Here is a 16,254-nt window from a genome sequence, read left to right as displayed (position 1 = left end):
ACTATCAAAACTGTGGAATCAAGCATTTATTTACTGTTTAAATAAAAAGCATTGTGAAACGAACAGCTGAAGGCATTTTCCCCCAATTCCTGGGAGTTTTCTGCCACCAGGTGGCAATACAACCACAGTCAGCATCCCCGGGTCAACTTTTATTTCCCACCTCCTCTTCCAAAAAATAAAAAAAATCCTATGTCAGTGTCGCCCACCCACCGACCCTTCATTGCCAAACATATTTTCCTCCTTTTCATTTGTCTGCTTTTCCGACTTTCAAAATCCGCTCCGCATCCTCCCCACACGACCCATCCCTGCACACCGGGCCGCGGCTCACAGCGTCCAGAAATGTGTGGCACAGCCCCTCTGCCCCAGCGGCTTTGTTTGCCCTTTTCTATGCGGAGCCATATCCTTCCAAAGGCTTCTGAGGTCGGACTGGGTCTTAACGCCGCGTTCCGGATGAAGTCAGTCGACTTTAGAAGGTTCCGAATTTTTAGTTTTCATTTACACAGATGTTGCTGGTAATCGCGTTTATACAGAACTGAGCTTTAAAGACAGAAAAATGAGGTGAGCACGTGCGCGCCCACACAGCGCAGCGGCCGGAGCTCTGCTGCCACCTGGCAGCACCGCGAGACAAGCCGAGCAGGCTGCTGAGCGCGGCTCCCACCTGCGGGCTGCAGCTGAATGGGTTCTCTCGCTGTCCTGCTTTCAAATCTCTTCTTATAAACACAGAAGACTGTGAAAGCAGCGGAAAACTACTTTAAAATAAACTATATATAACCTTTTGCCACCTAGCACAGTACGCAGCTACTGATTGCACAGCGCCTGCTGAACTTGCATCTGTCCCAAGTAAGGCTCAAGTCTAAGCAGGAACTGCCAGCGGCTTCAGTCTGCCGAGTTCCTGTCGCCTAAGATGCAGTGAGCTGAGCTACAGAAGTGCACGCGCCTGCTCTGATGCTGTTTGAAAAAAGCAATACAAGCCTCACTAGAGCAACTTTTACTCAGTAAGAAGTTACTGACTTTCTTACAGCTGACACCTGCAAACAGAATCTTACCACAAAAATCATTCATTGGTGCCTTTTTGGGTTCTCGCTATCACAACACGGAGCTGCACACACAGATGTTGGTGAGGGAGGAGGTGCCAGGAATAACAGCGTCCAGGTTTACACACGTGGGTGTTCAGGTGACAAACACACAGAGAACGTCGTGTAGGAAAAGGAGTTAGTTCACCTTTATTTCATTTTGCCATAGTCCCAAACTTGACAGACGTAGAAAAATATCCTTGAGTCTAGTAGACAAAGTTACCAACGCTAAATAGCCCTTTGCTCTGACCGTCTGGGCACTATAGATACATTTGTACAAGCATTACTTCATTTCTTTCTTTTTCAGTGGAAGGATTTCTAACTAGAAACAATAAGCTACAGAGGAGAAGCTGGCTCTAACCGAAGCATGCACACGGGGTATCTTCCAAATAGAACAAAATCAAAATTAAGAAGAAAAAAAATCTCATCGTACACTTGGAGGAGAAAGCAATTTAGGACAGTTTCAGGAAAAAAATAATTAACCAAAGACATTTGAAAGCAAATTCCATAAACTATCTGAGGATAAGTTAAAATATCTATGGCACAACTTTCACAAAAAAATTAAGGCAAAGACCACATTTTATATAAAAATAGCTGAGCAGGCTTCTGAAGAAGGAAATGAGCATCTCTGTTAATACAGAACTATAAATACCCTTATATATACAGAACAACAACATGGAAAAATCAATATAAATGCATGGAATATTTCACTAGGCATCCATCTCTCAAATAAGCCAAGATCAAACGTCCTGGACTGCAGCGGAGGTACATCAGGTCAAGATTTATAGTATTTTCTTTGCTACACATACTGATACAAATAATAGAAATGCAATATAAATACTGACATGTCACAGATTCACTGAGCCACTCGGGTTATAAGCCTTGGCAGATCTGCCCAGAAGGAAACCATCCTTGTTTTAAGATTGCTTTCTGTTGGCTAATGAAAACACTGAAGGTATAGATTAACGTTTAGACTTTCCAAAGAAACATTAAATCAAACTAACAGCTCCTGTGAAATTAAAACAGAAATTATCGTGGCAGAAGATTCACTACCTCTTCATAAATACAGCAGTTCATTTATATGCCACGATTACAAGTATCACTACTGAGGACTTTTTAGCTAACTTCCAATCCTAACCGCTACCAGTTTTGCTGCTGGACTGCAATCTGTACTTACACAGATGTACAGAACTATGTAATCAATGCAGTAAGACCTACACGAATGAGCTCAAGTGAAGTATTTCTACGCGCACTGTAGGCGCTCACGTTGCCGTGCTTGTTCCACCTGCACACACACACTCAGCAGTTCTAGAACTCATACACACTGTGCCATGCCCACCAGTGAGCAATGTTCTTCCCACACACAACTCAGCCGATTCTGCCACGACTTCATACGCTGCCCTTCACAAAGTCTGAGACGATGCAGAAGCTCGGGCTGCCCGAGGTGTGGAACACCTCCCTTTGTTTCAGTCCTTAGGAGCCCCCACAGCCCCTGCCGCAGCCCCACGGCCGCCTTGGCGCCCCGCACCTCCCTGCCCACCCACGGCTCCAAGGCGCATTGGTTCATAGGCACAGGCAGACGTGGGGGAAATGACTGGGACTTGCTGCTTTTTGCTACCCAAAAATGGCCTGCGTTTACATGGGAGCTGTACTTGCCCCTGACTCATTTTAATGTCACACTTGCTTACAAGCAAATCAAAATTGTTCCTATAGGTTTTTATACACATGGTCACTGCAAAAAAAATCAACAGAAAATGAAGAGATACCAGAAACTAACATATGAGAGTGTTCTTTCAAGATGTCGTACCTCAGAAAAAATAAAATCCTGTCCCTGTTCACCACATTGCTGAGACTCACTATCCGACCAACCCCGCTGATCGATTCACCTATGGTGCATTAAGAAACATCGCATCGGTCATTTGGTACCAGGCTATTTCTAAGTATAATATTCATTTCTTATAATAGCTGTACCAAAAACTGCAAAAATTTACTGTACCATCCTTGAGCATCAATAGAAATATTCACTACCATTAACATACGCTAATCTTTTTTTCCCAAACATCACATCTTCATTATTTCCCTGTCCACAGATTGAGACAAATACATGAAATAGTACCAGAACAAAAAACAAACTGAATGTTTCACACAACTAAAAAACAGGCACAGAATTGGAGGATGTGTGTTGGAAATAATTTATTGCCTATAAAAGCTTTTTTATTTTATTTTTTAATTCACATTTTCTGTGTGGTTTTAAAGGTGGTGTTACGTTTCAGAGGTAGCGTGTGTAAAATGAAATACAGAACTGGAAAATATTTACTTCATTCAGTAATACAGTAAAACGTTCACCGTAACCAAAGCTCTGACCTGAAACCATTTTCCTCATGGAGACATTCTTAAGCATCTTTTATTGAGAACGAATGCTGCTTTGTCTACAAACAACACCCACCACCACCACTAGCCCGAGCTTCTGATTCTGCCCCTTTTACACCTGCTGTCTTCTGACCACCGTGTCAGCCACCATCTTACAAACACTCCTTAGCCAAGAGTAGAACCCTACTCTACCACTGAAAGAGCTCTGTGGTACCACTTGGCCAACGTGCTCATGGGGCAGAAAAGGCAGAGTCCTGAAATGAAGGCTGAATGTCAGGCAGCTGCCAGTCCCCCCATGCATAAAGCAGCCTCGTAGTTCCCAGCTGATCTGAAGGATCTGGGCAGCAGGACTGGAGGTAGTAAATTAAGCTTTTGGTTGCAACATTACAAATTGCTCATTCTTCATGGTTCAGATATTCTGTGTGCTATTCCATTTATGCATATTATCTTTGTCTTCTGTCACTATCCTGAGACCAACAGTCAGCTACGACTACAGTACCTCTGGAAAAATTAGTGCTGTGCATTATCATCTTCAACATCACTAACAGGGCAGTGCTACAGAGACCCCAAAGCAGATAGCTGATGAATTCTGAGCAGTAATTTCTACAGTAAAGACGCTATGATACAGTTGATTTGTCCTATCATTTCAACTCTGTATCAACAACAGTAGATATTGCTGCCTCTGTTTGGTGAGCAGACCTGATGACTGCTTCCCGAGTTTAGAAGATGAAGTTGTAAGTTATACATTCCTTTTCTCTTCCTCAGAGACTGCAAAGTCCATGATCTGCTTGTCATTTTCAGACTTTCTATTGCCTTAGCAAAAAAGAAATACTTGGAAAGATTAAAGTGCAGTGTTGCTTCAAGAACTAAGTACTGAAGAAAATTGACACTTGTATAGTACATCTGTTCACGTAGTTTTAAATCTGCCAAAATTTACCTATTAGAATATTTACTATTACTCACTCCTGCCAGATCTAAAGACTTGACAGAAGCATCATCTGCAGGGAAATGAAAAGAGGCATAGCTTCAGGAAACAGCTTTCTGAAGTATAAGCAAGCTTGCTAGCATCAAAGAATTTCAGTGCTCCCTAAGGAAGGGAGAGCGTCCTGTTTCTAAGTGCCTAAGAACTACCTTCTTCCACTTTGCCTTCTTCAGAAAGACATACTTAATCATTCATACTCCTACAGATGCATTAGGAATAAAGAACACCTGCAAAGTCATCTTCCATGGACAAAGCAAATGAGAGCCTTAGCAGAAAGACGATGAGAACATCAATACCTGGCACGTCTGCTGCTGTCACTATCAGTGAGATAGTAAAGGAAGGCTTATTTCTTTCATCATGACACAACACAATATTAGCTTTCTCTGTCATTACAGTCTATACAGATGTGTTCTGTGGTCATCCACTGATCAGAGGCAGTAAACACAAACCAAAACCCTAAGCAAAGTCCTGGGCACAGACAGCTATCACCTATAATTTTCCATCTTCTAAAGCACCTTCAGAGCAGAAATGAGTATCCCGGTGACCCTTGTATTAGAATCTGATGCTTGTCAGCACAACTGCTAAGACAAAGTTGGCCAGGAAAATGGATGGCAACAATGCCAAACTTCCTCACACTGTTCTAAGGCCCAGTTAGATGCAGGATATCTGGATTTGGACATAATTTGAGCAGAACGTTTGTGTAGAAACTTGTCTGTCAGGGACACAGGCAAAGAAAAAAAATCACAAAGCCATAAAGCATGCGTGCTGCTGGTCTGATCTGCACGACTTAGATACGTACTGCGTTTAATTCTCAGGGATCGTTATGTTTTATGTTACAGAGCCTCCAAGCAAGTGTGTAGCTTTCCAACCACTGCACTGCAAAACTATTCTTGCTGCAATATGAAAAAAAAAAACCAGCAGTGGCAAAATGTCATTCAGATTTTTGTTTTACCTATGACAGGAAATACACACTGATACCGAAAAACAAAACACCTGAACAAGCAGCTGTACATTATTATCCCCTGTATTCTGTTATACAGGAATATCATTTACACACCTTCTTTCTGAATTGCTGTAATATTGCCAAATGTTTCAGGGTATGAAAACAGGACTACTGTGCTATGTTTTGCCTTGTCATCATGCAGAAGAAGGGGACCAAAGAACCACATGCCCAGAGGCACAATGTGTGGGTGCTGACTGCAGCCAGAGTTCTAGCTGCACTTCCTTAACAGCAGTTCCAGTCCCTTTAGCAAAGGGACTTGCATAAGTGCTTGAATCTGACAGTAGTTCATTCAAAAGTAATTCCTTCCACTTGTTTGGCACATCAAATAAAAGCAAAACAGAGCAAATATGAGATATTATCAATTAAAATTTTCTTGTAGAAAAGTGGATAATTTAACTGACTGTGAAATCAAGTCTATCCTGCCGTTTGCATTGGGAATTCAAGCAAAAGCAGCAGGAAAATAGGGTCCAAATAATGGTAAATAACTTTTTTTTTTTTTCCTTTTTTTAAATTATAGCAAAGCTCACAGAGGTTTCATTGTCAGTGGCAGAAATTTCCTATCTAGAGAGAACAGTATCAGAGAGTATTGTTAACTAAGTACAGAAAACCCTTTGTAAAAGATTTTTTTTCAGAGTGAGCAGAATTACAGTTGAACTCCTCCTTACATTTGAAGGCTAGCGCTGTGAACTTTGCTAACAAACCTAAATTACTTCTAACCCGGTGGTCATTTCATCAGGCACATGAAATAAAGCTCCTCCTTTGAGATATCAGCATTCACCTCCCAGCCAGGGTGTGATACTTCAGTGGAGGCAGTGAGCGTGTGAGCAGCCCACAGCTCACACACAGCTTACACAGTGCCTCCTCTCTCTCTCGGGATGCTATTATTGAGTTAAGACATTAGCTTAAGTGCAGGCCTAACAGCTTCCATTTGTGGGGTTACTCTGTAAGAGGTTTTTTGAGGACTACATACTAACCTTATTATATGGTAATCAGAATTTCAGAACCGTGAAACTTTTTTTTTTTTTTTTTTTTTTAAATCTTTATGCAACTGGCACTTAGCAATACTGTAAAAAATCCCGCATGCCCAAGTACAACACTGGGAAAAAAAGATGGCAGAACAGAGCTCAGCACAGATCCTAAGAATACAAAATCTGCAGGAGTGATGAGGCAGGACCAGATGGAGAAAACCTGAAATCATTAGTGAGTTAATCCCAGTATTAAAGAAAAGAATGTTCTGGGTCATCTCCTACGTGCCACCACTCCTGAATTTTGTGAGCCTCACCTAGGACCTACACTGAAATCAATGGGATTACTTACTGCACTGCACAAACAGAGACTCGCCAGACTGTATTATGACTCAGTGTAAAATTGAAAGATCGGGCTTTTTAACAAAGTGTGAAAGTAGGTTTTGAAAATGCTTGTTGAGGAATATACAGATTAGAAGATATAGAGCATTAATAACATGGGCACGCACTTACAAACCCCATTAAATTCATCCGAATGTGTCTGCACATCCATTTATTCAGATGAGGAAAGGGATTCAATGCGACCAACAGCTGGGAAAGCAGAAACTCATTCCAGCCACTGCCTGCAATCAAGCTCACGGTTTGAAAATGACAACTGTGACGTGGTAGTGCCAAAAAAAACTTGTCAGACAAGGCTACTTCAAAACCAGGTCACATGTAGGAAGTCTGTAATGCTCAATTCTAAACACTTCAATGCCTTTCAGGGCATAACGGATTTAAGAGAGCGTCTTGATAAAAGGGAGTAAGGTTTGTTAAAAGTATATAGGTGGTACTTAAAACAATGAACAGAACTTCAGCACTACACCTCTACAAATAAAAAAAGATAACTACATTCATAGAATCATAAAACTGCATGTGAACCTGTTTAACCCACTGCTGTTGTGAGAGTCTCAGGAAAAGTCACACAGTGCAGCTACCAGGTTTCCCATATGATCTCATGGGCGAACTGCTTACAGACAGATTCTGTACATCAACAGTTCGGTGATGATTTGAATTATTCAGTTAGCCTTTTAAAGTGTTTTCCATTGTTTTGGTCACAAAATGTTAAGATTAAACAATCTGAAGTCATGTGACGAAACACACTTTAGTTTAATTTCAGATCTGCAAAGAGTTCAAGCACAACTCAAAAAAGCTCATTATTCTATTTGGATTCTCAATTTTTAGTCCACCTACCTGAGTCAAAATTAGGAAAAAATTAAAACCAGGAATAGTGAGCAAGCAACTCTGAAAAACTGGCTATTTGTGTAACAGGACATTTGTTTTCCACTCTTGGATCCCTGCTCAAAAAGTCTTTGCTACAGAGCAAGTGTTATTTTGGAAAGTCAGAAGTTATGCTAATCAAGGCCAAACTGCTAAAAGTGAAACGTTTCCTCACACAGTTCTTTCATTTAGCAGAAACAACACTCAACATTTCTTGACATTGCAAACTGCAGCCACTATGTACTATAGTCATTCTTCAGGGAGGTCTACTTCACCTCGGGCTTTTCCTTTTTGGGTTGAAGAACACTGTACAGCAAAATGCTGTCCTCTTGAAACCTACACATTATGTGAAGTTTCTTCCTGTCAATTAGAAATAATTAAAAAAATGAAGTAAAATCACAAACTGTCTGAGGCATTTTTCTCCGATAAAGACGACAAGCTGAATGAGGTATCATCAGGCTCTGGTGATGTGTGATTGAAATCCATTTCTTCTAATTCAGGAGGTAAGTCTGAGAGCAGTGCCTATAATTAAAAGAAGTATTACAATGCAGTCTTAGGTTTATCTTCCACATCAGCAATTAATGTAATTTAAACATATAGTTAAAAAACAAAAAGAACACAACAAAACACCACCACTTTGTTGAGCTTTTTGGTCAGTTTTCACATTGGACAGACTGAAAACAAACAAACCTCCACAGATCGGTACTGACAGATATTGAGAAGAAAAACACTGACCGAGATGATGCAACTTAGACCAACAGTCCCACAGGGTCTTTCAGGTATTCTGGAAGCAACTCAAAACATTCTTCCCCAGACTGGATGAGATCAAATGACCTACACCCATTTCTTTTATTGGTCACCGTGAACGCACAAAAGCTTCACTATATCTACAGTTGTGCTACACAGAGAATGTGCATTAGAAAGAACCAGATGCTGCACACGGGATCATTACAGTTGTTAATTACCTCTAAAGATTCGAGTTCACTTTTTTTTTTTTTAAAGCTTAGTTCACACGGTTTTACGAAAAAATTATGAAAAAACTAGAAGCCAAAATTTGTTTCAGAATTAAAAGTGTTCTAAGTTTTTTTCTTGCAAGTTATAGTTCCAATTTTTACACCTGAAAGACTGCAGACTCTAAAGGGGAAAGGAAAAAGGAGAGGCAACCAAAATCTGTCCAAAAAAACCCAGATACAAGACATGATCTGACAAAGTTCTTAAGGAAGTGCTATGCATTAAATGCAGCGTGGTAAAACTGAAGCCTGGCTTTTTTTCCTATATCCACCTTGGGCCTCACAACAGACAAATCCAACTTGCTCAGTGTTGCGCTGCTTGCCTTTTGGTGAAAGGAACAATGTTTAATGTCATTGCTCATCTAAATTGTGAGATCTTTTATTTAACTTCCAACTTTTCTTTGCAAGATGTTCTGCACATTGCTGTCCCTAATCACAGTTTGAGCTTCTGGGCTCTACAGAATAAAAATAAGGAGATGACAGAACACAACAGGACATGTACCCCCATTATTAAAATCTGCTTTGACACTCACCTGCTGCTGTTCCTTATCATCTGATTTAATAGCAAGTATCAAACTCCGTGTAAACGTCTGCAGTTCAAAATACTTCTGTTTGTGATTCTCCAACTCATTTTCAATGAATCTGACTTCTTCATTCTGAGGGGGAAAATTGCATACAGTTTTGCAAGTAATAAACTATACTGCATCACTTTAGTACATACTAGTACTTCAAACTTTTTTGTGTGTAAAGAAGTAAATCAGCATGTTGTGATTCCTGCCAAAACCAGTACTAGAATTCTTGAACGTAGCATGTAGACATTCGATACAAACAGAGGTTCCTGATGGACCACCAGGAGCATCGCCCTAAACCTACACACACGTGCCATCTGCTTTCTCATTCTCCTCCAAAAGAGGACTGGAATGGCCAAAGAGGTTCCACACAGACAGTCATTAAAGAACGAACGACTTAAGCCTAAGTACATAAACTTAAAGGCAGCACTTCCATTTTAAAATAAAGAAAAATGGAGCCTAGGTCTCTTCCCAGAAGAGATGATCTTGAAAAGGCAGGCTGACCCACGACACGGAGCAACAACTCAGTTCATCACTACAGCAGGAGGTCTGACACTAAGGCCACGGAAACTAACTTGAGGATTCGTTGTTAAAACACAGCATCCCTACAACAGCCAAATTTGCTGTGTGCTGCAGAGCAGAAGCTTATCAACCTCCCCAGGATCTCTGAGGTTAATGAATAAATAAGAATGTATTTATAAGAATAGAGAAATATTAGTAATGTATACAGTGAATAAAGAGACATTTCATAGAGTCATAAAATTGTTGGAGTTGGAAGGCTTTTCCAAGCTTTGTATGTAAACTGATGTCACTGTACCTGCAAATCACTTTCGTAATACAGAAATAACAAACACCTGGATTAAAAATTTAGACTGATACACACTTCAGCATATTTCAAGTAGCTCTTCTCCCTTAAACTCACCAACTGGTTGGTATGTAAGATCCAAACACTAAATTTATCTATTGAGCAACCAAAATTAATCTTCTCTAGTTATTAACCTTTGGGAAGATCACATAACCTAAACACGCAGTTCACCTTTAAGGAACAAAATCATTGTGCATTATTGCAAAAAGATATCTGCATAGTGGCACCAAATGCACACCCTCTGTAAAATAATAATGATAAAAATACCCATTAGAATTATGACTGTATAGAATTAAGATTACACATGATACACGCAAAGTAAGCATGTAGGTTCATAGAGATTTCATGGCAAATGCTGCGTTTACCAGGGGATATCTGAGAGAAGAAAATGGAAGATAACAATTTAATACAGACAACCCTGAGTAAATTCTAAGCTGAAGTTTAATGAAGATTGTTCCATGGCAAAACTGTGTTCTCACATACTGCACATCCTGTTGCACAAGACCTCGCCTGTAATCCACAGTCTAGCTTTTCTGTAAGCCTAAATCCCTGCTATAGAGTACATAGCTGGAAGAAAGAAGGGGAAAAGGGAAAAACTTCCAGTGAATGCCTTTAGAAGTACAATCAAATGTCTTATGGTAATCCAGATATGAGATTCTACTATGAAGCCATTTTATATAGGTCTCATTTTCCAATAAAATAATGAAGAGTTTTTGGACAGAAGGTCAAATAATGTAGCAGAATATTCCCTTTTGAAAACAAATGGAAGAGAGAATTAAAAAAAAAAAAGGCACCACCCTTATTAGGCAGCCACAAGACTAATTAGGTTGGCAGCGGTGCACATAAAACGTTCCTTGCTGGCTGGTTTTGATGGCAGCAAATAGTTACATAAGCAAACTTCAATTTGGGGGCTTACATAAGAAAATCAGCTTAATGTATTTCTTCTAGATGGAAACTTACAAGATGCTTCTGTAGCAGTGGATTTTGGCCAGTCAAAGATGGAATTCAGATTTATGCACAAAAGCCAGAAAGACTAATCACTAATGTCAAACAACAAAGCAACAAACAAGACTCTGTAGGGCATGCTGTCACAACAAGCCTTTCAGTTTGGTGACAGGTGACATTATGAAAAGGTCATTCCCTATCCATATTCATTCTGTACTGCCCTTACCAGGAAAATACTGCTTGAGGGAGTAATTTTTGTTTCGAACAGATGATCTATTCATTATTTTGGTAACTGATTATCATTAGAAGAGCATACCTGTTTCTAACTAAAAAAATTAGCTACTTACATAAAAATGTGCTCAGTACACAATAAAGAGCTGTGGCAACTTGTAAGAGAGTTGTAACAAATATTACCTTTGCCATTTGGGAGAAGACAGCAGCTGTCAGATATCCAACTGATTTTCCTCCAACCCACAGCTACCACTTACAGACAAGTTCTGTGCTACATTGTTAGAATGATTTATTTCTCAGTTCCTCCATTTTATTAGAGGAGTTCAGCTGTTACATCCCTTTCCAGAGCTGGCAGCATCATGCTGCTTTTTAAATCACGCTGTAGCACTCCAAAGAACAATTTTGGCACAGAACGATGAAGTTTTGTTTTAGATACTACATAAATTTGTCTTGGGACACGTGGTGGGAGCTGCAGATGGCTACAGCTAGAGTAACACAGCTCCTCTGTAGAAGTGGAACTTTTCCTGCTTCCCTCTGCACTGAAATATGGGTAAACTGACTTTAAGAGGGATGAGGAGATGTGACTGAAGGGATGACACGTGGCACTCTGACTTTCTGGTAAGAGCAGAGGAGTTCCAGGCTCTCGCCTTTGCTGAATTCCTCACAGACAGACCTGTCAGAACGTTCTGTGAAGGACTATCCTGCTAAACATCTCGTAGTCTGAATTACTCACCTTGTAATCCAAAAGAGAACTCATTTGATCCACTTCAGAATTACTTATCATATCACTTTCTTCATCATCTATAATTTCTATTTTCTGAAACAGAAGTAAATGGCTCATTCCAAACATGCAAATGTGTAATCAGACAAACAATCCTATCTCAGACTGACATGATAGGGTGAGGGTAAGAGGACCTGGTGCTTGCTTGTGAACAATTTAGAAGTGTGGAGCACCATTAGATGGCAATCATGCACCTCAGCCACAGGATCCAGGAGGAAATTGAATGAAACTATGCTCAAGAGCTGCTGCCATGGTGACTCAGGCTGTTTACATGTCACCATGCTTTTGGCATTAAGTCACACACTGCATCTCATTACAGCTCGCAAAAGCCTGCATTTTATTCCATAAGCTGCTCATTGAAGACTTCCTAGAAAGCAAAGATTATCACAGTTTATTCCTCCGGAACAAAAAAGACATTACAGCAAGTGACAAGCAAGTCCAAACTGACCTACTTCTTGCCTAAGGAACTGAGGAGGTCCTTTGGCCTATTTTGGTCATGGTGCAAGTCAAATGCTCTAAAATGCATATGAAGACAGCTCTAATTTCATACACATTGACTTTTCCCCTTAAATCTTAATAATTCTCGGATTTTTTTTTTTTTTTATATTGAGTTTCATAAGAGATCTAAAGTTAAATGTTTAAGGTCAACATTAATGCTGTTCAAGACTTAGAAATACCATATAATCACAAATTTTAACTGTATTAACTTCCACGCAGTGTTTTTCTTCCCCACAAAAGCCTTCTTAGATGAGAAAATCAACTCAAAACATAAATTCTGTATTTTCTCCTACAGAAATTACGTGTCTTTAGTAAACTTACGGCATTTTTTTTTAATTCACATCTAAATCAGATCTCAATCAGCTGGAATGATTTTGAATTAGACAATGATAAGAGATTGGCACTTCTACCCAAGAATTCAGAAGAATAACTCAATGACTTTTGAGAGAGAAGCAGTGGTCAGGTAAGAAAAGGATGTTTTGGCTGTTTTGTTTGGTTGGTTTTACTATTTTTCACTATTTTGGCAGTTGAAAGCATACAGAGACTGCATATAATAGGTCAAAGTGGTTTCATTCCACTGTTCAGTACACTATGTGATACAGCATAGGCAACGACTCACACTGACACAATAGATTCTAATGGTTCGTTCTCAAGCTGTTATATTAGAGGAGGTTTCTTCACTACAGCTTGCGTGTGTGCCTTCTTCCCCCCTCCTACGGAGCAGCCATTGGAAGCTTCCTTCTCATCCCCCGTGAGCTACCCATAAGGACTGGCTATCACTCTCACTACCCCACAGGCATGTGTCACAGGGAGGGAGGGGAAACCACATTTTCTGTTGTTCAGTGTCTGACAACCCAGCTGAAATGACAGCACTTCAAAGGCTTAATGTCACAAAGATCTGCTGCTGCATCATACACTGAGCTACACTGTGATCTACATATTTTGGGGGTTAGAGGAAATTATTTTTGAGGAAAAAACTTCTAAATAAATGTCAGTCGTTCACTGACTTTCTTATAACTATACATTTTAAGATAGTGGGGGAAGGAATAGACCTGAATTTCAAATAAGAAAAAGTGTTATGCAAAGTCTAAGTGCAACTGCAACAGCACACATTTCAAGAACTGTTACAGTTCTAATAAAACAGAGCGTGAAAAAAAAAAGCCATCTTTGCCTCTCCCCTTCCCTCTTATCAAATTATATAATGCTGGAGTTTAGGTGGAGAACCGAGCCCTTGGACATCCCCTTTGCAAACCTTTTACCTTTGTCATTTTATATTCTGCATCTCCATGGCAAACACGTCAGCCTGAGTGATTATATCTAAGGTCACAGCAGGCTGCTACGGTAAACAGAAAGGAAAAAGGAGCTGCTTCTATTCAGACAAGCCACAGAACATACAGCCTGGGATTTTTTTTATCCAAAAGCTGACCATATACTATCAAAAGAAATAAAAAAGGAATAAAATGTTATCTTCTCCACATATATACACCTGTAGAGGAAAAAGAATCTCCTGTTCATCAGCCCATTTCAGCGTTTGTGTGATTAACAAAAAAAACAAATGTAAAATCAGAGCTGTAGCCTCTGGCTGCAACGGCTGTAACTGGGACCTGTTCATTCTCCAAGTAACTTTTTAAGATAAAAATCACCCTACCACTTGGGGTCTTCTCTCTTCTTCCTCCTCTCCTTTCTTCTAATCTGAGAGAAGGCAGGCTAAACAAAGGGACATATCACATTATTTGCCATGACTCCTCCCTCTGTCTTTCCTTCCTTGTCTCAATGCAGTCGATTAAGAAAAGCAAGAACAACTGTGTTTGACTTAACGTGAATGCAAGTGGGAAAACAATGATCATCTAAATAATGTCCTATTGAGATTAAGGGAATGGACTGATCTCACAGACTGAGGGCTAGGTACAAAGAGCAAGCACTAACAATACCTGACTTCCTTAAAGGTACCAAAATTTTTCACTTTTTTTCTAATTCTTACTGTTTTAATATAGCAGGTACTAACAGAGCACTACCCAAACACTGCACCTTGCACTATAGGAAAAGACACTGGACCGTTACAGTATGGAAAAATGTCCAGTATTCAGTTTCTACTGAATGTGCATAATTGTCTCCTCTAGTACTTTTAGTACAGTTTCTTCCAGCACTCAAACAATATGAAAATACACTCTCAGAACTCAACTGAAGATTTTACCTAGTGAAAAACATGGTGTTGGACAGCAACTTCAACATTAGACATAAAGGAAGTCACATCAGTGGAAAAGGACAGGTGTACATACCACATTATCAGCAGCTACTGGATTCCGCTCATCATCTTTGTGATGAATTTCTTCATTTTGAAGAGCTTCATTTGTTTCTTCTGCAAAAACAAACGAGTTTTTCAGATTTCATTCAAATTTTATGCTTAAGGAATATTAGTTGCCCCTGTGACCAAATACGTCACATCTACTAGATACAAAAAATGAAAATCATTATCAGAAGCTAAGCAAAAAATAATACTCCATGTCTCATTAAAGAAGACATTGTACCACAAGCTTCTCAGGCCAAAGTCATGCCAATTGCTAGTGGAAAAGACAGAAAAAATATCTGTTACTCTCTTGCCACGTACCAAAACGTTCCTAAAATATTCAAAGATGATGAAGTGTTTCACACGTCAGAGGTGCCCAGAACATTTTTTAAGGAATTAATACATGAAAAATCCAGCATGCACTGTAATTATAGGATAGATATCAGAATCCTCCTACTTGCAGGCACTGGCTACTTTTGAACAGAACAGTGATCAAGTAGATTATTTCCTTCTTGTATGGCAAACTGTTTATTTCTAATAGACCTAGGCTTGGCCTGCTCTGCGTACAAGCGAAGCACATGCCTGAAAACAGAGCAAGTCTTATCCTTAGATCTCAGCACAAGATGATTCCATTAGCCCTGACTTCTGCTAGAAAAAGATAAGATATTCTCATTGCTGTGATTAAGTGCGTTTCTCAGATTTACTTTAATTCTCCACATTTAACTCAAAGACCTGAAGGAAGCAGTTTAGAGAAACAGCAAATAAATAAGAAACAGAGACGAGAGTGCTCTGGTGAGAAACCTAAGTGAGGGCATGAACAGTGAGGCCAACGCTGATGGAGACACATGGCATCAGGTGCTGTGCAGCACCTGCAGCACGAGAGGGGCAGAGGGGCAGCAGTGGGACAAGGCGTACCTCCTCCAAGCACGCAGAGCTAACAGGACTTAACAACAGGATTTAAATGGAGACTACTGACGCTCACAGAGAATGGATAGCATCCAGGCCAGGCCATGGTGAGTTATTGTTTTCTGCCAGTAAATATCTCTATACTGAACAAACGTTAAATCGATTTGAAACAACGCAAAATAATCTGCCACCGGCTGCACTGCAGAGGAAAATCTCTACTAAAACAAAAGTGAGTGGTTCCAAATGGGAAAAGCGTGAGGCAGGGAGCAACCACCACCCACCCTGTGCTGCTCACAGGGACCCCAGCAGCCCACAGCTCCCCTCGCTCTGCAGCCTGCAGCCACCACTTCCTCATTCCACCAGTGAATCCAACTCCCTGCAGCACTTTAAAATCTTTAAGTGTTCATGCTCAGCTAACATAAACTGGCATAGTTCAGTGGCCTCCACGTTGAGTTCATTTACACTAACTTTAAAAAAGGCAAGGCACTGTCTGAATCTTAGTGCTTGAT

The 16,254-nt window shown here is 40.1% G+C and overlaps 1 protein-coding gene across 1 annotated transcript in view; it reads right to left on the bottom strand.

Annotated features, from left to right (window-relative positions):
- Nucleotides 1-1,200: 1,200 nt before the first annotated feature.
- The window catches only part of HDX (highly divergent homeobox), a 42,782-nt gene continuing 27,728 nt past the window's right edge, over nucleotides 1,201-16,254 (bottom strand). The window contains exons 8-11 of the mRNA XM_042876648.1: nucleotides 14,832-14,911; nucleotides 12,007-12,090; nucleotides 9,197-9,319; nucleotides 1,201-8,175 (exon numbers count right to left, since the gene is read on the bottom strand). Coding sequence (XP_042732582.1) covers nucleotides 8,050-8,175; nucleotides 9,197-9,319; nucleotides 12,007-12,090; nucleotides 14,832-14,911 — 413 coding nt within the window. The 3' untranslated portion in view covers nucleotides 1,201-8,049. The remainder of the gene's footprint in view (nucleotides 8,176-9,196; nucleotides 9,320-12,006; nucleotides 12,091-14,831; nucleotides 14,912-16,254) is intronic.

This window comes from Lagopus leucura, unplaced genomic scaffold, assembly GCF_019238085.1.
Source record: "Lagopus leucura isolate 7727_CA_CO unplaced genomic scaffold, USGS_WTPT01 Super-Scaffold_100016, whole genome shotgun sequence".
NCBI lineage: Eukaryota > Metazoa > Chordata > Aves > Galliformes > Phasianidae > Lagopus > Lagopus leucura.
This window is presented reverse-complemented; position numbering and strand designations above follow the sequence as displayed.